This window comes from Paralichthys olivaceus, chromosome 3 (genome assembly GCF_024713975.1).
Source record: "Paralichthys olivaceus isolate ysfri-2021 chromosome 3, ASM2471397v2, whole genome shotgun sequence".
Lineage (NCBI taxonomy): Eukaryota > Metazoa > Chordata > Actinopteri > Pleuronectiformes > Paralichthyidae > Paralichthys > Paralichthys olivaceus.
In genome coordinates this window covers 12,334,987-12,356,815 of record NC_091095.1, presented here as the reverse complement: position 1 = coordinate 12,356,815, position 21,829 = coordinate 12,334,987, and the positions used below count along the sequence as shown (strand labels likewise).

Genomic DNA, 21,829 nt, shown 5'->3' with positions numbered 1-21,829 from the left:
TGTGTGTGTGTGTGTGTGTGTGTGTGTCGGTTTCCTTAAAAGTAGCGTTACTTTCTACCGGATGCTGCATGCCCCGCGTGCCTGCCACAGGTTCAGCTGTTGCCTCGCAGACGCGCACGCGCACACGCGCACGCTCCCATCCTGACCACTTCCAGTCACAGCTACATTAACAATGTTCATAATCACTAAACAGTTCGGACCTCTGGGACCAATAAGTGTGATGTCAATGACTATGATGCAGTGATGTATATAGCCACTGTAATGTTAGAGAATAATTGTGACTTAAGTGATAAAGTTTTATATTTATGTTTTTTATATTTTATCACTATTATATGTTTTCTTCCATGAACTTTATTACAAACTATAGGCGATATTGTGGTTCATCATTATACTGCCATGCATTATCCTGAAGGCCTTCACTTATAGAAGTGGTTATCAAATATATCATGATAGCATGTTATGGACATTTAGGTTTAGTGCATAGGGGGAATTTAAAAATGTTTTGCCAGTTAACACTTCACCAGAGATACAGTATGACAAAACAAGTATCTGGCCTCTTAGTTGTTCTCTGAGTGAGGACAGAGAACTTCAGGGAGGCAGCATTTATTAATTGTCTGATATAGGAGAGACACTCCTGGTCAAGTCTGTTTGGGAGCACTACAGACATTACCATTATCGGCATGTGGGCCTGTTAGAGCCTGGATTCCTGACTTATCAGTTGAGAGGGAGGCTGCAGCTTTCCCATTGTTGAGATAACGTGATAACCTACATATTGCTGTCATTCTGCTATGCAATGACGGTTGGAACTTGTATCATCACCCACAGAGCCAATCGTTCCCGGTTTCTTATTATGGTTACATGTCGTCAGAGACCATTTTGAAGTCAAATATAAGTTTACAGTATGACGTATTTATCATAGTCCTGATAGACTGAGTGAGTCTAATTTAACCTAAGTCTGTCTGTTCTCCCACTGTGGATTGATGTAAATAGAAACCCTGCTGCTGCAGACACATTTTGTCTGCTCCAATGGCTCCATGCACAACTGCTGACTCACTAACCGAACAGGCCACATGCAGAAAACACAGCAAGTCCCCATTCAAGTATTCCACACGTTATTCTACACAGGAAACTTGTCACACAAAAACCATTACTGATATTGCTGCTAGGTATTTTTGGCACAATTTAAATAGTCACAGAATTTGCAAAACAACATTCCCATGAGAGTTATAATTTGAAATGAATTCTTCACAGGTTAAAGGTAGCTGTCATGGTAAACAGTGAATGTTACATAATTTCAGTAATCACTCATGTGTCCAGTTAGAGCTGCTGAGGCTTTGGGAAACCCCCAACAAGAGGCCAGAGCTCCCACTAATGCTGTACTTAGAAGTGAAATCTGAGAGCCAGCATATCATTGGAGGAGCGATAATGGAAAAGGTGAGAATCCTATGAATGATAGACACTGGAGGGTCATTGTCTGCGGGGAAAAAAACTTCAGGTGCACACAATGCAATAGAAGAGCACACAGAGAATATTGTAATATAGTTCGCTTCCTCTTGTCTTCATGTTGTTCTCTCTGGACCTCATTTCTTCACTGTATCTGACATATGCATTTACATAGATTGAACATGTTGCATTTAAACAAAGGAAAAAAATAATATGCTCTTTTTAAAATTATATTTGAACATGAAAAGAAATACATTTGTGAAAAAATAAAGTTTTGGAGTTGCTGTTTTCCTCTCTTGACTTATTCACTCCATTCTTAGAAGGCATGAGGTGGATGGGGGTCTGTTCTGTTAATTTTTGGGGGGCAAAGGGGCTTCTTCTGTTCGGAGTCCTTCAGGACATCAGGGACAACAAGGGGACTGCTTTAAATAGCACCACAGCTGTGGCAACTAATCAACAGTGCAGGGACAGCTAACCCGAGTCAGACTGGGCCTTTAGCTTCAGCTGCTGCTGCTCAGCCCCGACTCCCCCATGAATATTTTTGTGGTGGTACAACCTTTTACACCCCCTGCTGAACCCCCAGAAGACTGGGTCAGCATGTCATATCACCTGTCCACACCTTTTCAGTTCATATCAGCAGATTTCAGACTACATTAGCACAAAATCCTTCTTTTTCAAGTCTAGTCAAGTCCATTTGCACAAAAAAGCAAAAAATAAATGCAGACATTAAAATAATCACTTTCATTTCACACATCTCTCTGTTGGGATGGAGTATTATTGTGGATGTTAAGACATGTAATGCTTAGAGAGGATTTATATAGGAGGACTGGGCTTCAATTCCCAGCTTCAGCCACTGCATTCATAATTGCGGAAATAAAAGGAGGGTCAACGGCTCATTCTGCAAATAAAATGAATTTAGGACATTTCATTTATCTATGATCATCATCTAATAATGGTCAAAACAAACATGGCTCAGTACATAAGAACACAGCAGGACTTTTCAGGATATTAAGGATTGAAGACTTCTTCCTCCCAGAGAGCATATTGTGCACATTATATACATTATTTGAGACCTGAGACCCTCTGCACCAGTTAAATGTTTTATGTATCATGTCTCTCTTCAATATTCTGAATAAAACCTTACTAATTTAAGACCAACTTATTTCTGAGAGTGCACACGTTCCTGTCTACAAAAACATTAAAAGCCATTTTCATCCATGTCTAACAGTGTATTCTTATGGCACTTTTTCATATCAATGATGTCTTTACCTTGTCTATAGGTGCCTAAAAAGATACCTGTGTTGGAGAAGAAAGGTAAAATGGAAGAATGCCACTGAGCTGCACAGTTGTCTGCTATTCCTGGACAACAATGCTGACCTGTAAGATGATCTGAAGAGAAGTCAGGATGCTCTGTTGTGTTGCTTATTGTGAGTTTGAATGTGCTAACAAGACTAGACTGTGAGCAGATCACATAGAATGAGAAGCATTTTTAGTGTATGAGAAATCAGATAAGAGTTTTTTAACATATTACAGTAGAAATATGGCCGAATTTATAACAGAGAGGTTTGCAGTTGAACTGTTTCTGTGTGGAATTACGTGAGTAGTAAGTAATGTCCTAATTTCCCAGCTGTGAGTCCTGAGTGCTCAGCTGTCATGAGGAGAAAAAGCAGCTCCACCACAGAACAGGTGTGGACTGTGGTGGAGCCGGCCAGAGCAGTTTCAGAGGCCGAGAGAATATTTTCAAGAGAACAAGTAATAAAGTTCAGTATCATGTGAAACAATGTGAAATGACACATGTGATTTGAAATTTGGCTACATTGTCTTGCAAGATTGTCTTTGAAAACAATAGTTCTCTCCATTGTGGTCTGATTTGGCCCAAAGTTTATACATAATTTACTTGACTTAGCCAAGAGGCAATGCATTAAGCTAAACTAAATTAAGATATAACTCCAGACACAACTCCATCGTGCACTGACGACTGTGCAGTTTATACTAATATCTGATCTTGCAAAGGGTTTTTATTTGTAATGTTTTCACTATTTGAGTGCCTTAATCTGTCAACTTCACAAGGAAAGCTATGTCTTGTCTCCTTAACTGTTAAACCAATAAAACCACAAAGCACAGCTCTCCTTACAAAACCCATCCAACTTCCCTTCTCTTATTGTTGCTGCTTTATGGGAGCTTGTGCAGAATATGAGAATCTTTTACTGCCCCCTAGTGAAAGAACTCGAACATGCCTCTAACAAACTTTGTTTTGAAGTATAATAACAAACTGAATGTGAGATAAAAGGAGGCATCTCAGTTCTTTATTCTGTCATAGGGTCACAAGACCTGTACTTCATACTACATTATTTACACAGATTTACACTGGGACTGTCAGTGCATTGATTGGTCAGTGAGCTAGAACCAATCATCAAGTCATGCAAAATGTATTTAGATCAGATGACTGATCTCTCCTGCTGTCTGCATGTGCAGGCTGCAGACTCACACAAGCATGTGGAATATGACATATGATATCATTTAAGCAGTACACGGTAAGAGCTGGTCAGATCTCACCTCAGGCTGGGAAACTGAGAGCTCATCCTCTTCCATACCATTGCACTTTTCATGCATTAGCTTAGTACCAGAGTGTATGTTAAAGTTTCTTCCTCAGAGAACAATGTCCAGAAAAAACATTATTTTATACATTAAAACATAATAAACAATACATTATTTATTATACTATGCAATATATCCTCATAATAAACAATACATTATTTATTATACTATGCAATATATCCTCATAATAAACAATACATTATTTATTATACTATGCAATATATCCTCAGTAAGAAACAACAAACACACAATCTTGTTATTTGTCTTTTGTTAACTGATTATTGTTTATGCTTTGACTTTGAATGTGTGGTGAGTAGAACGTGTTTTTATTAATGTGTGGTGTGTATTTTTAAAGTCACTTTTTTCACATTTACAGAAATATTTGTAATCTGTGTCATATTTGCTTCTTTTGCAAAATAATATTAACGATGACCTCAAATCTAAATATTGAATTTATAATTAAATGTTAAGACTAAATCTAAATATTAAATCTAAAGCTTCTAAAACATTTTTCAACATGCATTGTGTACAACTGCAGATGAATTATACCTACATGAACTGAATGTAGTGGTTATTGTCTCATGGTTTGCTTCACATGTATCCAACTTGTGTTTGTAATGCTGAAACTTTTCATTCATTCATTGTTTTTTCTTATTAGAAGAAAACGTACAAACAAGTGAACAAAAACTGATAAAAGCATCATTTACAACAGTGACAAGGAAAAAATCTAACATTTAATATGTATCTATATATTCGAAAAGGAGTGAGAAGAAGTACAAATTTATTTAATCTCACCCCTTGATCTATTACCTTCATATACCAAAATCAAATATAAGCAAATTTGCATTGTTATATATAGCAAAAAGAGAGGAAGATAAACAAAGCAACAATAAATACTGAATATTAAGTGACAAATAAAGAAACAGTACTTGTTTTTACATTTTTACTTGATACAATTAAATTGCTATCATCATTTATAAATATTTCGAAGTTGAGTAGTTGTGTAGTGTACACCACAGTCATTAATGTTCATGTAAATGTTCAAATTACTAAATGAATGAAATGTAAATGACAACATTAAATAACATGTATATGAACTGCTGTGGGCTGAACTGATTTAAAACTCAAAGGGACCTCATGGAGGATAAATGTATGGCCGGAGTTAAAATCAGTAAAAAAGTGAATGGAGTTCTGCGTGGGGATCATCGGGGGGGCACGGCCGGACACGCACTCCAGCGTCAGTCGGGCCGATTTGAACGACTTCCTGGTCCGGGGACGATATGACACTATCGCGAGAGACAGTCTCTCTCTCCGTGAGCAGTTCCGCGGCGGGGGCCTGGCGCTGGAATGCGAAACTACAAGTTTTTTAGCCCAAACAAACAAACACCCGACAAACCTCCGGCTCCCCGTCTCGCTAGCACCTTAGCTGCCCCCCGGAGTCAGCTGCGGTCCCGGCCATGAGGGAGACGCCTCACATGCGGTGAGTTTCATCCAGAGGTCCGCGCCAACGCTTTAGCATGGCTAGCTAGCTAATCCATCAACACCCAGGCTTGTGACAGCTGACCACTGGGCTACAGCTAGCATTAGCGCGGCTAGCTGGGGAAGAGCAGTTGGCGAATTGAGTAGATCTCGTTTAAACTCGTTTAGATGAATGTGTGCTGTGGTAGTGACGAGTGTCGCGGGACAAACTCGCCCGGTGGTGGGGATGTTGTTTGCCGCAGTAGCCTCGCTGCACAGCGGTGTGGTTGTTTGTTTGTGTGTGATGCACGGAGGCTAATCGATGCTGCTGGTAGCTAGCCTGCTAGCTAGCGCTGGTATGTCGTCGTTGCTTGGTGCAACAGTCCGACTAAACAAACAACAACAGCCTGACAGGCACCTTGCTGGCACCAGTGTGCTAATGTGACTGAAAACCAGTGACGCCTTTTGTGTGCGGGTGCGTTAATGTTCGGCTGTTTACTGAATGAATTATGTATCTTCAACAAACTCACGTTGTCATGTCTCACAAAGGCTGTTGAACTGACATGTTGCTGCAGCTACTGCTGACACAGCGGGCTATGTGGGTTACATTTTGCAGGCCAGCAGTGCTAATAGGATTATTGCAGCATTCCCCTGACATTAGATGTTTTGTCTGTCATCTTCTGCATCTTCAGGGGATGAGAGATTGGCTATTTCCCCCACTGCTGCTCTGGGACCGTTGACTCTCTGTGTCGGCTCAGGATGGCGCAGGGAGGCTCTCAGCTCGACTACCACATCCTGCAGGACCTCAAGCAGCGTTTCCCGGAGATCCCAGAAGGGGTAGTGTCACAGTGCCTTCTGCAGGTACACGCACACACACACACACACATGCACATAATAGCTGTTTGCAGATTGTTGAAAATAACGACAGTGTGATATTCACACGCACAGAGGGTTTTCATGTATTGACAGTAAGGTGGTCATTTTATTTTACATTATAGGACTAGATGGTGAATATCCCTTGTACGTTTGAAGGTCTTCTGCAGCGGATGTTAGGGACGTAACCTCAGTTGTGCACTTTTTGCGTCATCAGCCGTTTTGGCCTTTTAATCAACGATACAGGCTGAACTTGAGGGTACGCTGAGGCTAAAGGTAAATCTGATTGGATATTGGCTTGTATGGCAGTACTATGAAAGCCATGTGGCTGCTCAGTAGATCAGATATCATTACCTCTATGCCTTTTTATACTAAACGCTGTCCCATTTTAGGACAAGATGGAGAATATCCCTTGTACGTTCTACTGCACTAATTAATGCCTACTGCCAGTTGATGTTAGCAGATGTTAGTGACCACCAGCGGATGTTAGGGACAAGAATTTCAAAGATGAGAGCTCAAACACTCTAGCCGTTTTCAGACATGACCTCCGGAGGATGTTTGGAGAATTGGGTTCAGTCTTTCTCCTGAGTTTGCCTTTCATACACGCACACATGCTTTCTCTGCTCGGACGTGTTCACAACAAAAAATAAATCTCTGGTAGGTTCAGGTGAGGGGTTGTGCAGCAGGCAGCGGAAGGGAGTAACGTATTAATGTCATGTTTGTCAGTGTCTTCCACGTGTACCACACTGTTGCATGTTAGAAAAGTTATTAACACCCCCACTCACTCGTGGTGAATCCTGCGAAGTTCTCACATTGGTCCAGCTAGATTTTCTGTGAACTTTTTTCTAGACGACTAGCTAAAAAATAGTCTGAAGAGAGTCCCTAGGTTAGACTTTTAAACATTTGCGATCACACTTACAGCCCCTCTTTGAGAATCTCAAGAGTTCAGTGCATGTCTGAAAGCAGCTTCTGATCCAAACTGAATGCTTAAGTTGTGACTGTTTCTGTTTCAGAACAACAACAACCTGGATCTCTGCTGCCACCTGCTGGCTCAGGAAAGTAACAGATACCTGTATGGAGAGTTTCATCACAGTCCAGAGGAGGGGCGACTGAGCCGAAACCACATGCTCCACATTAGTCTGGGCTACCCAGGCTCGGAGGCGACTAAGGCCAATGGAGGAGTGTCAGGAGTAGGGCGCTCTCTAGTGCACAGCACGAGTGACAGTCACATTGAACCCCAGCGGCAGAGCTACCCTGAGCCACTGTCAGCCCCCGCCACCATGGCCCCCTCTCCTGGTTACAATCCTTTCTTTATGAACGATCAGAGCCGCTCAGCAAGTACTCCCACTCCTCCACCCTCTATGCAGGGCATGTCACCCACATACTCCCCTGTCCCACGCTACACTATGAACCCAATAACAGTCACACTTTCACAAACTATCCCCAACGTCCCGCAGGCTCTGCAGATCCCTCCTGGCCATTACGCTAACAGCACCAACACAACCCTGTATATTCGACCTTCACCCTCCCAGAGTCCTCAGCCAGCACCCTGGTCCTCTTCAGGGGCACCTGTCTATCAGCATCAGCAGTCCCCCTACAGTACTCCCACATATGGCTCACCTTACAGCTCCCCTCAGCATCAGGTCCAGCCTCAACCGCAGCCCCAGCCGCAACCCCAGCACCAGCAGTATGTCTTCCTCCCTATTAGCTCCCCAACTGTTCCCAGCATGCCCTATCATCACCAGCAACAACCCCAGCAACAGCCAGCGGTTTACAGGCCCTACCACACAAAAGGCTCCCTCAAGAACCAGATAGAGATTACCCTGGAGGGTCCACGACCTCGCAGCAACTCACCTGTGCACACCCCTCACCCCCAAGGAGCACTTTACATGGCCAGCAGCCCCTCCCCGAGCTCCCCTTCAAGGGGCATCACTATGAGTGGACCTCCAGGCCCAGCAGCCTTTCACCCTGGGATGTACCTGCAGCACCAGGGCCCTGCAAGGCCTCGGCCTGCCTCCTCTCCTCAACCAGGCCAATCAGCCTACACTTTCAAAATCAAAGTGTCCCCCGGCGGCCAGGCCCAGAGGCCACCCAGCTCACCTCCTGTGGCTGAAGCAGAGTCGCTTCTCAACATAGTTGACCAAGGGGCACACAACGCTGCCCCTGCACCCATCCTGCCCATCTCCGCTCTACCAGGGAACATTACCAATCAGTTTCAGCCAATGCCCCGACGTACTAGCTCAGGCTCTGATGACTATGCCTACACACAAGGTAAATTCATTAATTTTCTATTATTCTGTATTTGTGTGATTTTCTATCACAAACACAGTTCAGTTTGAGTTATATTAGATGTGTGTTTAGAATAATTTTGTTTCTGTACTGTACACCGGCAACATCCCAGTTCCATTCATGAATTGTGCCTTCCAGGCCTAATGCTTATATACATCTGCACAATCACTGTTGAATACCAATTAGCATCACTTTACTGATTAAGAGGTTGCAGGTTATAAAAGTTGTAAAACAAAATTCTACATTTTCCAAAAAGTCCACAGATTTTGGATAAGATCATATTCTTATTCAGTTATTTACTGTATGTTTGTGAGCTAGTGATACAATGTTTTGATATTTTAATTGTTACTTTGTCACATTCTAAATTGACATCTTTTTATTTGAAACTGACAAAATAAGGAGAATGTTTGCATAGTATTGTGTAGTGTTACACTCATATCAGAGGAATCATCAGATTTACTATATTTTAGGCTGTTCCCTCAACCATATGTTTTATGAAGGTTGTAAGACAGCTTTGTCTTTTTGTCCTCTTTATATATATTTGTTGTCTGGTGCAACATATTGTTAAAGTGGTGATTGTCGGAGTTTTTCTAAAACCAACATATGCACGCTAATCTTTTATTCCATGATTTGTGTTTATAATCAGATGTTCTGTACTTCAATGTCAGTATAAATACTATTAATTGATGCAGTGTATTAACAGGGTACTGAAGTGAGAGAAGCTGGTATTTAACAAGAATTTTGTGATTGGTGTGTTCTCCTCCAGCTCTCCTGCTCCACCAGCGGGCCAGGATGGAGCGTCTTTTGAAGGAGCTGATGCTGGAGAAGCAGAAACTAGAACAGCTCAAGGCTGATGTCAACAACATGGAGTATGACGCGCTTCAAAGGCGCTTTCGACGAGTAAATTCAACCAGTCATATACCTAGAGTAAGGACTCGTTATTAACACTCGTTATGCATTTGTCAATTTTATGTCACCACATATCTATTTTTATACATTTCCATATGCTCACAAAACATGATGCACAACCACAGAATGGTTGCCTCATGAAAATACTTTTCTAGGGAGGCTTAATTGGATCTATCAGCTACATTGCAACTGACATTCTGGGTGCACAACAGGCTTTGAACTTCTACTATTTCAAAAAGCAGGAAAGTATTAAAAGTAAAATTTCATGGTTGAGTTGTCCAAGTTCAGGGGAAATGCAGTAATAAATCATTGTAATAATGAGACCGTTTAGAAAGGAGCACTGGAGAATATTTGGTGATCTGTTTTTATTCAATCTAACTGGGTTGCGTGTTTGCTCTGACTGCAGCCTGAAGAAATGACCCGATTGCGGAGTTTGAACAGACAGCTTCAGATTGATATCGACTGTACCCTGAAGGAGACAGATCTACTGCAATCTAGAGGTATACATACACATACACACACACACACACACACACACACACACAAACCACATGCTCGCACAGAAATGCACATTCCTGCACAAACCTTTGATGTGTGTCTCTGTTTTATTTGAAAGCATTGATCTTGAAAGAGTGGAGCCCAGAGGCAGACAGAGCTGGGTCCTAAGTGATGGATGGCACTCCATCGCACTGCATACAGATTGAGTTCTCAAAAATGACCGATTGGTCCTTGACAGGACGTGGGCCGATCCACAGTTGACCCTCACTGAGTCTCTTCACAGTGACTGACTGATAGATGATCCTTGTAGATTACATCATTTATAACACTGCCCCTAACTTCAGTGTGTGGAAATAAGTTGTAATGCTTTATATATTTACCTGGAGTGATGATATTAGAAGCTGACACAGTGTAACTGGCAGTAGGCTCAAAACCCGGGACCACTTTCAATTAGTCCTTTGCCACTGATCATTTGGACTGTAAATCTCCTCCCGAGTCACAGTTCTCTTGCAGACTTCAGCAGCGTTTCCTCCACGACGTATTCTGTGTTTATTTGACCCTCTATCTTGACAGGCCTTGCAGGGTTGCACTTTAGAGAAGCATCCCCACAGCATGATGCTCTCATGTCAGGCTTCATGGTTGTGATGGTGCGTTTCTGTTGATGTGTCATGTTTGGTTCAGAACCGATACAAGATGTTTCAGGCCAATGCTGATTACAGTTGTACTATATGCCATTGTAACGTTCCAGACAGTACGTTGTCCTGTTTCAATCATAATTACCAGGTATATTTGGCTGATACTGTTCAACATCCAATAAAGTTAGCTAGTCTCCAAGACACAGACGCAGCAAACAACTTCCATTTGTTGTGTATTGTAAAAACATGACGATGGAGCGACAGACAGTATCAGAGCTGCAGATTTATTTCAGTTGTCAAAGTGGACAAAGTCAGAAGGGCACTTCATAGGGACAGGCGGGGGGTTGTTATTTGGTCAGTTATTATTTTTTTCAAATAAATAATTAATCTTTACATTTGAGCTTTCACTTTCACTGGTGAACCGGCAGTAACTGAACTGACAAGAAAGTTGTGGATTTATCTCTCAAATAACCTTTCGGCAAACGCAGATCAAGAAGATATCATGTACACATCTTATTTTAAACACTGCAGTTTTTCTTTGATGCTCTTCCCCAAAGTTGTGACTGGGGAATCACCTGGGTAGCAGTTGTTCAACGTCTCTTCTCTTTGAGCCTGACAGCGCTGTTTACTGTCGCTAGTGCCTCTCTCACACTCCACACTCTTTTGAGTTTTTGTCAATAAATAAATCTGAACTTGGAGAAAATAATTGCGTTTGCAAATCAATATAAAACATCATTTGTGTTTAAATGCTAACACATGCAAGTTTGTAGGTGACAATAAAATAGACAGTTAGAATGAGGTAATCATATTTCTCCCATGGGTGTTTGCAACTATTTATTTCTGTTTTGGTCATTTAATATTATTTTTATACATATATACAGAAATATTCCTTCCCCTCTCCTCACCCTCTCTTTCCAAACATAAAAAAGAACCTTTGGTAGCCTTTAATTGTCATAAAAAAAGTTTGTTCAGTCTGGACTAATGTAAAAAACACGGCGGCCTCCCTATAGGGTCCCCTCGATGTGAATATAAAGTATTTAAATATAAAGGACATTTTCTGGGGTAAAGAAAATTACAATTCATACAAATTAGATGAAATGAACTACTGAAAACATCATGAGCATTATTCTACATTAAATTTCTGCCAATAGATCCCTTTCACCTAAATCTTACACACTGGACCTTTAAGGTCTAGACCAGTTTGAGTGTCCAAACTCACAAAAAAGTGTAATTGCGATCAGCCAATATATATGCAAAATTAGCTTGAATGCTTTTTGTGTAGTCAGCTGTAAGCAAATGAACACCCTTATTTCATGTTAACTCAAAACAATATCTTGTGTCCAAGTGAACTAGGGTTTCCTGGCAAAATCCTGTAGAAGTCTCAATCGTGCTTTGAATTTGATTGTTTATTTAAAAGCTGGGATTCCCAAGAGGCTGCTAAGATCGAATGAATAAGAAAAACACAAGGTGCTGTGTTGGTCAGGACATGTTGCTTCAGGTGCCACAGATGATAAACTACAACTCAGGATGGTCAGTTTGAAATATGGAGCCATGAACTTTAAGGCTTTTTGTAAACCAAAACACAAGTATTTGGTTATATCACAATGAGGCAGAATTTTACAACTCTGGAAAGTTATTACATGTTATAAATTAGTCCAACAGGAATGTTTATGCACTTGCATGAATTTGATAGGTCAATATGTTTAGTAGCTAGATGATGTGTCATTATGCTGCTGCAAAACTTTAGCTAAATTCAACTTATCTTCCTGTCATCCCTGCATTTTTTTAATCCTGTGTGCTCTGCAACAAATGCTGAGGCCTCCATCCCCTCTGAACACCACAGCCAGTCAAGAAGCCCAAAGAGAGAAGCTAGAAGCAAGTTGGGCTTCTGGCTGGGATGGGAACTTCTAAATAATCATCAATATCAAATTTATGCTTTTCCTCCACAGGGAAGTTTGACCCGAAAGCAATGAACAACTTTTATGACAACATCCAGTCGGGTCCAGTTGTGCCGCCCAAACCTGGAAAGAAAGGTGAGAATTGTTCAAGACGTTTTTGGGCCATGAATAGGAATCATGAGATACTTTCATAAGGATGTGTTAAGGGGGTGGATTTCCTACATGGTAGAATCATGTGGTAATACTGTAGCTAAGAAATGGATTTTAGTTTCTTTGCATGACCATTGAAGTCCTTGTTACTCTTATATTTGTCGTATTTGGCTTCCAGCACATTGAGTGGGACATTTTTTAGAAAATGGAGAATAAAAGCTAAACAGACCTTGGTCTGTGTTGGCCTCCACAAATCTGTTGGCATGGAAACACGATGAGAAACCTTGCTGTTAAGTGAATGCCCATGTCTATCAACATTTATATTTAAATAGTTGATGCTTGAATGCGTGCCTTGCACATTTGTTGAGTAACAGCCATGGTTAATTCCAGCCTTGAGCTGATGACACTTAAATTGTTGCTGCATTTTACGCTTTTATCATAGAACTAAACAGTCTTTTTTATGTTCTGCCTCCTTCTGTTCATGTCAGAGGGGGAGCAGGGCTCCAAGCCAACGCCGAGGCCTCAGAGGGACGAGGACTTTGAAGGCGCCCAGTGGAACTGTGAAAGCTGCACCTTCCTCAACCACCCTGCACTCAACCGCTGTGAACAGTGTGAGATGCCACGCTACACCTGAGCTTAGGTCTGTGCTGTATTTCCCCACCCCTTGCCAATCCTTGGATACTATAAGCCCCTCCAGAATCTGCAGAATCTGTCTAGAGGTTTTCCCGGTCAATCAATATATACGTCCCTCTTACCTGCTGAGGAGGAGCCTTCTAGACTTCTTGTCCTGCTCCCATCCACTACTCCTGTGCACTTTTTCCCTTGTTTCTGTTGGCGGAAGATGGATCTTATTTGCGGACCGTTAGAGACTCCAAATGTATAAAGAGGAAGTGACATGCTGCGTCTCTGGCAGTGGTTGGGACGGGAGGCTCCTGAAAGGTCTAAACCATTGAGGGTTTTTAACGAGGAGGAGTTCCAGCTTACCTAGCGAACATTCCACGCAGAATGAGTGACTGCCCTGTTTACACAACTCTGCCCATTCCTGAACTCAACATGGAGGAATCTCTCTTAAATCCAGAACCTGTAACTCCCTCTGTGACGGTGGATTAATGAAAGCAATGGTATATAAGTTCTGACTAATGCGAAATGTAGACTGTACACTGTATCTAGCTCTGTATTAGAGCTCATTTCACTGAAAGAACACTAAAGACACATGCATTTAAGTATATTCCTGGTACTTTAATGCATATTATGCCACCCTGTATTGTGTTCAAAAGATGTTGATTTCCTGTGCAAATGCCTCAACTTGCTGTACTTAATAAAGGAGCTGATTCTATGTGACTTGACCGTGCAGCTTGCATGTCTGTATAGCTGATGTCATAACTCACACACGCTCCCTTTCCCCTCCAAAGGAACCAAATACAACTTTTTTTCACAGTACATGTTTATTATGTTAGTAATCAAACCAGTGGGAATCAAATACAGCAGCACACGGCTGTGGCATGCACATACACACTCTCTCTAATGTAGGAAGGGGGAACTGAAGCTTCTGACCATTTTAAATAAGGTTTGAGAGGATGTTCATTACCAGAGCAGATCATTGTAGGTCTACCCACCCCTCATGTTCACCCTTTGGGAATGAAACTTTAAAGTTTCTATTTAAAGTCCCACTCCAGTAGCTTATTACACTCCCTAAAACTAAAAATTACATATTCAGGTAATGAAAAAATCCCCCAATGGACTCTAAATGACATAAATATAACTGTACACTTTCCCTCCTCACTCTCTCTGGGATCTATGAATATGTCTCCCCACCCTCACTGCTCACTTGCAGTTGAGAATCCTTTTCCAGCTGCTGTGCTCCTCTCACCTCTCATAGGTGGACAGGATTGGTTTCCTAGGTTTGTGACATCACAAACCCTGGCTGTCTGAGGTCCCTTTCACAAATACAGGAATGTATCAGCGGTGAACCTTCGCCTCCTGTGTGCTTCCAGTCTGTGCAAGCAAACTGCAGGACTTTCTTGTGGAGTTCAACTTTTGAACCGTGTTGAACCGAACCCATGTTTGCTGTGAGTGGACCCTGAGTCCTTCTTTTTCAGACTTTTGTTAACTGCAGTGGCGTTGACTTCTTATTTCACTCAAAATATGATTATCCTATAAAAACTAAAGGGGGACATGTTAACATTGATTCTTAAATGGGGTCGATTGTGTGATCACTCTTCCTAGTTTGAAGTATAAAGTATTAGGGACCTTAATTTAGCAAGAAACTGTCATCTTCTTCTATAGCTTCTCCCTCCCATTTGAAAACTGTTGCTTTTTAATGGTGCCACTTCTACTGAGAGCATTCCTGTTTCCTTTGAGAGGAGAGATAAAGAGGCATCACATGGGCTTGTGTGTGCACGTCCATGCCATGTGGTATGATCATGCAGAATTGTGCACTCACTCAGCAGACATGGTCATTTGCCATCTTCCTCCTCACTGGTCTGCTTGGAATGAATATTACTTAATTATGTTAACTGCACATACTTACATATAATACAACAAAGGTAAAACTCAGGTTATGCTGCAGGCCTTATTTAGTAGCCATAAGTTTTACAACAGTTTACGTGTAAGAGACACACCTGCTCATTAACCAGCAAATGTGGAGGGTTTTCCCTGTTTTTAGGTAGTTCCTGTTTATTATCAGTATCTGTCAAACTCAAAGAGGGCAGCAGAAAATAAAACCAGTCCACTGGAGCGTCATGACATGTTTTCATCAAAGTAACTTCTAGAGGAAGACAACAAAGCAAAGTTCCAGATGTAGTGTATCTGTGGGGAAATGTGGCATTTTGCATTTCCTTAGGTGGACCCAGTCTTCCTCGCTTTGTCATCCTCAGGATGTGACTTGAATAAGACGTTTCCTCTTAATTCCCTGATCTACTGGAGTTTATGCTTTTCATCCCCTCTGCAGCTCTGATTGGGTGAATTAGTCCACCGATTCATCCTGGTATGGGGTCAGTGAATCCATCTGTTCCCTCCAGATTTTCTGCCCAAATCTGAGACCTACTGGAGTTCCACTTAAAGGGGACACACATTTATCTGAATGGTGACATTGTCTTACCAAACGAAACTGGCTGGTTTTGGATTTCTTTCTCACAGCCGGCTTTGCTCCCAAAACCCCCCTGAAAGAGCCCAGGGCTTCAGTCCAATAAGTGTGGAAAGTCTTTGAGACAACAAGTCAAGGGGCTCGATTCCAGCATTAAAACTAACAATTAGCATTTGTGTTTGGAATTTTTATGCCTTTACATTGGCGATAGCTTTGGCCAGAGTTTTTGAGGTTGTCCATCCTTTTGTCCGTCCTGCTCTTGTGAAAACAAATCTCAAGAGCGCATTGAGGGAATTTCTTCAAATTTGGTTCAAATGTTCACTTGAACTCAGGGATGAACTGATTCGAATTTGGTGGTCAAAGGTCAAGGTCATTGTGACCTCACAAATAATGTTTCTGGCCATACCTCATAATTCATATGCTAATTATGACAACAAACACTTAATTCCATCTATAAGACTGGATAGACACACGGCAGTAATTCTACTTGAAGTCTGTGGTTGTGAAACTTTGTAACAGACAGAAAGTTCCTATTACTGAGATGACCGAGTCCTGGTTTCTCCTCTCGTCTGGCATATTCTTAGTAGTAGTCTTCATAGTTTTTGGGGTTGAGGCAGTAGAGTATGGCGCCTCCAAAAGAGAAGATGGTGGACCCCCAGGCCAGACCGTAACCCCAGTTGAACTCATGATACACCCTCAGACTGACCGTCTCTATGAACTTGATGGGGAACAGGACCAAGCTGCACACCTGAAGCACCACTGCAAAGGAAGAAAATTGAGAGAGAAGGTATTTATGTCAAAAACACATTTAACATAAGTGTTGTTATAGGTCACTGAACAACGTACAGAAGCTGGAAAGTGATTTGAGGTGCACTAAAGCCACTGAAATCTTACATTCACATTTGAAACAAAGCAGGATTTATTTGCCTTGGAGTCCCACCATGACAGTCAACCTACTATGCAACCTACATTTCTTTTGGAAGCTGGACAGTCATTGTTTTGTATTATTGGATTATCCCTTAGCTCTTCCCTTTTGTTTTGTTTTTTTGCTTCCAAAGGACGAATCTCTTTCTACGTACCTGCAGAGAACAGCATGATGGCCACAGGCTTGTAGCAGCGACTTCTGGAGCCGACGCACAGGGACACCAACGCCACGAGGAGGGAGAGCAGTGTGAGTACCGCCCCCCCCAACAGCAGGGCCAGCATGGCTATCTGCCAGTCTGAGGCAAACACACACAGGGACAGAGAGAAGGGGGGGGGGAGGCATGAAATCACACTGAGATAGAGCGTGACATAGGTAGCTAAAATGAGGTTAGACTGGAGAGCTGTGTCCATGCTGCTGACAGCAGAGAGGAAGGTGCAGAGATAAATGGAGAGGGGGAAAAAGAGGCAGGCTGCAGAGTGGGTCGCAGGCCGCTGCCATGCTCAAACTCTCACAAGAGAAAAATGAATAACCACTGTGTAAACACAAACTATTTGTGGTTCGAGGGATGAGACAACTCCCCTCTGCATATTCTCAGAAACTCAACGATTGCTCATAACGTTTTGATGTGAGCCACCGGGGAGCTGTGGCCAGTGGCAGCACAAGAATGTGAACCACGCGGTGAATGACCCTCAAACCAAGCACAGCAGTTTTCTGGCTGACAAGAAGCAAACAAACGCACATACGCTTGGTTACCCACAGATTTCAACGAGCTCAGTAATGGATCCCCAACGCAGCAGAAAGACAAAGTGATTCTTGTGGGGTGATTCAGATAATGAGTATCCCTCCCTCTTGGTGAAAAGCTCAGCAGCGATCTCAGCTTTTCATTTAGATTTAGTAGAAAAACACTCAACTGGAAGAAAAGAAAACACGTCTTAATCTCGTTTCCTATCCTTGTTGGAGTGGAAGCAGAAAGAAAACAGGAAGGGGAAGAACCTGTTGGTCAAAAAAGGTCAACAAATATTATAGCAGAGATCAAAGGAATCACTTTAACACACTAAAGAAAAAAAATCGAAATTATGGAGACTTAATTACCACAGGACAGAAACTGGGGATTGTAGTGAGACTGTTGCGTAACTTTGCTGTGTACTCACGAAAAACAGGAGGTGCACATGTAAACAGGCAGGGGATATTATGATGAAGCATTTGATTACACAGTAGGAAATAATTTAAAGTACACTGGGTGTAAAAAAATATAACATTAAAGTATAAAGGGGGGTGGGCTCTAAATATTGGTATTCCAGTAGACAGACTGACAACATTTTCATCATGTTTCCTTTTTTTTAGTAAGTATCAATGCTCAGGAAATAAATGAAGTTTAAGCACTGCCAAGAATGTTTCCTCTCTGTTGAGGCAGTAAATCATTAAACATCCACCAGTGAAAAGAAAGTGACGAAACGTAAGCAGCTTAAAGTACAGTTCCCACTCGTGTTGGAGGGAGACTTTATTCTAGGAGGCCAAGCGGCTCAAATATAAACAAACATCAACTGCTTTTGACCAAATATGGCTCCGGATTTAGAGTTTAAAAATGGGCCCTGTCACCACAGGATGTTGGAGAGAGCCCACAAAAAGCAGAGCACCCGTTCCCCTCCGGCCTCCAGCTTGCATAACACCAGGCCCCCTCAAAGACTGACCCCTCATATTTCCCTTTGCCACTGCCTCGCTGGCTGCCTCACAGTAAAACAAAAAAAAAGGCCATGGCGACTTGACCCGCAGCTGTCAATGCAAATTGCTGGAGAGATACAGTATCATCTCTAGGTCAGTTTGGTGCCTTCAGCCAAGCCAGTCTGCAACCAAAAGGCCTTATCAGTGCAGCCGCGAAACAGCAGGATGCAGAGAGTCCTCTCATCTCAGATTTGGAACACACCCTGTGTCCGCCGTGCAAGAAACACAGCCAGAGTTATAGCGCTTAAAGGCTTTGACGAGCAGGAAGTGCCAAACTATTAATCGGGGCCCTGCATGATGACAGATGGAAAAGTAGATACAGTACACGAGATCTAATCTGAAATTAATTTTGGGCTCTTATGTGTATTTTTCGGGGCTGCCAAAGTGTTGCTCGAAAAAAAAAATCCTTCAGGGTCCCATTTCTCTTTCTTTGTCTGAGACAATGGGAGAAGATTTGTGTCACAGAGGAGCCTCGAGTGTCTCTCTCTCTCTCTCTCTCTCTCTCTCTCTCTCTCTCTCTCTCTCTCTCTCGCTGTCACACTCACTTTCTCAGAGAGTGAAGGTAGCAGGAAGATCTTTAACCAGAGGCCCCTGGTTCATGACTTCATGAGTCGAGACATTGAATCCCTACCAGCTCTGTGAAGACCACACTGTTCAAAGAGAAGACATTCACAAAGTACAGGCTCCGTAACATAGTACATTATTAATATGCTTTGGCATCACCGCGTCTGATTGAGCAGGACTCACTCACACGCTGGCTCCACATTTATCCCCTCATCTCACACTGACCTGGCATCCACACACACACACAGATTTTGCGTGACCATACCACATTCCTAGCCCTGTGTCTTTTTTATGATTTACCTCTGACCCCATGCGTTAGTGTGTGTCTAAGAAAAAAAACAGAAAGAGAGGGAGAGCTGCCATATGTTTCTGTATATTTTTAACACTTCATGAGCCTTTAACAAGACAATATTTCATGTCTCCTTTCTAATCCACACTACAACGCTTTGTGTTTTCCTGGACACACACACACACACACACACACACATGCAGGCCTTGCAGTACAAGCTCAAAACATCTGAGCGGCCAGCGGATGTTTCAAACTAACAGGATATATTTAATGCCAATAGCATGACACTGAGCAAATATTGGGGGGCTGACTAGAGAGACAGAGGTGGGGGGGTAGAAACTGATTACTGGGATTCAAATCAATAAGCCAAGCCAAGTACAAGCCTGAGGAAATGGGCAGTTTGCTGTGTGCATTTACTGTGGTATGCTGCTGCTGCTGCTGCTGGGAGCTGACACAGAGACTGCATGTCTTTATATGGCACCAAAGTGCACTTTGTCTGTGCTGACAGAGAAGGACCGGGGCCAGCGTGACCCACAGTTACTCATCCCTCAGACAGAAGGAAAACATTTTGTCAGACTAACAAAAACACGATTCACTACTCAGCATCGCACACTGCAGGAGAAGCCCCGAGGCAGAGGGGAAAAATGTGGATATAATATTAAGCAGACCTGAGAGTTTGGTCAACTTTTAGGCCGATAAAAACGAACTCTCACAATATTTAGTGAACTGACGCTATAGCACATTACATGTATACATTCCACTGTTGTTGGTGCTCAGGTTCTTGATCCCCACCGTGCACTCGCCATGTGCTGTGAGTTTAGAACAGCAGCGGTGGTCAATAGTGATCTGAGCCTCTCTTTGAAGACAGGTCAATTTGACATGTTCAAGGCAGCTTTTATGTTGTACCTCACCATACATTAATATCAAACTGTTGCCCGAAAATGTACCAGAGTTAAATTTGTCGCTAGAAAAATACATTATAGGCTAAACAAAGTACATGACTGTTGTTCTGAATCTCATTAGATTTTATAGCCTGGTCGCCAGGCTGAAGAGATGGCATTTCCTGACATCACAATAGATTTTTTTGTTAATGTTCACAGACACCAGTTAAAGTCCAACAACATCCATTTCTTTCTTTTTTTCAGCCCTGTATGTGCAGCTGTGGATGGAAATATGAAATGCTCCCAAAGTAAAACACGGGGACTCCATATGCAGAAGTTTCCACCTTTAACAGAGAGAATCAGCATTTCTGGAGTGCTTCACTTGTTTCCCTGGTTACTAATATCCAGGCATCTGGACCTCTGGGGAGCTCTCTGCTCGGAGTTGCCCTCGCTCCTTGGCCGGTGAAGAAACCCACACAAAGGCTCATTTTGTGCGCAACAAAAGGCCAAATGAAACCCCAGCTGGACCGCTCCTGGCGAGGCGAGATTCCCACATCATTAAGTGTCGCACTGGACGAAAAAACGTAACTCTCCCTTCATAGAAAATCAGTGTTGGACCTGTCTTATTATTCAGACTTTATACTCAAAAGTTCTTCCTCGATTATTTCTCACAGTTTTACGCGCCATTGTTCACCATCTTACTTTGTGTAGAAAGAGTTCTGCAGTTTAAATTAACCAGGCAATAGCTAATTATAAAGTAATTAATATTTATCATACTCTTGGGTGACGTTTTATAATTCTCACTCACAGAACAGATTGCTTCTGTCTGCAGGGACTCTCTGTTATCCCTCTGCTCTGTGCGTCTCTTTCATTTCAAGAAGTGGGTGTCTGCTGCCTTCACCCCCAAAACTACCATATCCAGGCTGCAGCATTTGAGACAAAAGGCTGTTTTTGAGGATGCTGCAGCCTGTTTTAAAACTTCACAAAAACACGGAGGCGGATCAGCAGCCTGCCATCACCATGGAGCGTGTCTCTCACCCGTGGCCAGCGTGCTGTTGCAGGACCACTCCTCGGAGCTGACGGGCTTCCAGCAGGACGTCCACAGGGACAGATAATACTGGTCGTCCGCCGTCACCCACGCCGGACTCAGCATGGCCCCGGCGTCCAGGCACAGCGCGAGGAACACGCACACCAGTCCCACCAACTTCAGGGGCGTCAGCACCGACACCCGCACCTCCTCTGTGCCGCTCACGGATGAAGCCATGTCCGATCTAAAGTAGCTCATTCAAAAACAAAAAAGTTGGAGAAGAACATGTGTGATTTCGAAACGGTGGTCCGTGTAGAAGTTGCGGCAGTCCCCCCTGCCTGTGCCCGGGATGAGGGAAGCAGGATGGGGACCTCCGCGCACTGTGCGTCCTGAGGAGCCGGAGCTGAGATCTGCTGAGAGCCGAGCTGAACATCACTGAAGTAACACGGAGCTGCTGCTGCTGGGTCCTAGTGCACACACACAGTCACACACGCGCACACACACACGCATAGCATCTCTCTCTGACTCTGTCTGATTCTATTTTTTAAATTATAATGCAATTTTAGATTTGTAGGTTAAAATACA

At 42.7% G+C, this 21,829-nt stretch overlaps 2 protein-coding genes across 2 annotated transcripts; one reads left to right on the top strand and one right to left on the bottom strand.

The window, feature by feature from the left end:
- Positions 1-5,318: 5,318 nt before the first annotated feature.
- On the top strand, positions 5,319-14,092 carry tab3 (TGF-beta activated kinase 1 (MAP3K7) binding protein 3). Its single transcript, XM_020080999.2, has 7 exons — positions 5,319-5,521; positions 6,192-6,360; positions 7,386-8,643; positions 9,428-9,588; positions 9,977-10,070; positions 12,653-12,736; positions 13,240-14,092. The coding sequence occupies exons 2-7, from the start codon at positions 6,259-6,261 to the stop codon at positions 13,383-13,385; spliced, it is 1,845 nt and encodes a 614-aa protein (XP_019936558.1). The 5' UTR covers positions 5,319-5,521; positions 6,192-6,258; the 3' UTR covers positions 13,386-14,092.
- An 85-nt stretch (positions 14,093-14,177) lies between these two features.
- Positions 14,178-21,658, bottom strand: tmem47 (transmembrane protein 47). The gene is made up of 3 exons (XM_020081001.2): positions 21,256-21,658; positions 16,916-17,056; positions 14,178-16,595 (listed from the first exon to the last, which is right to left on the bottom strand). Exons 1-3 carry the CDS (start codon positions 21,500-21,502, stop codon positions 16,417-16,419), a joined length of 567 nt encoding a protein of 188 aa, XP_019936560.2. The 5' UTR covers positions 21,503-21,658; the 3' UTR covers positions 14,178-16,416.
- Positions 21,659-21,829: the final 171 nt, after the last annotated feature.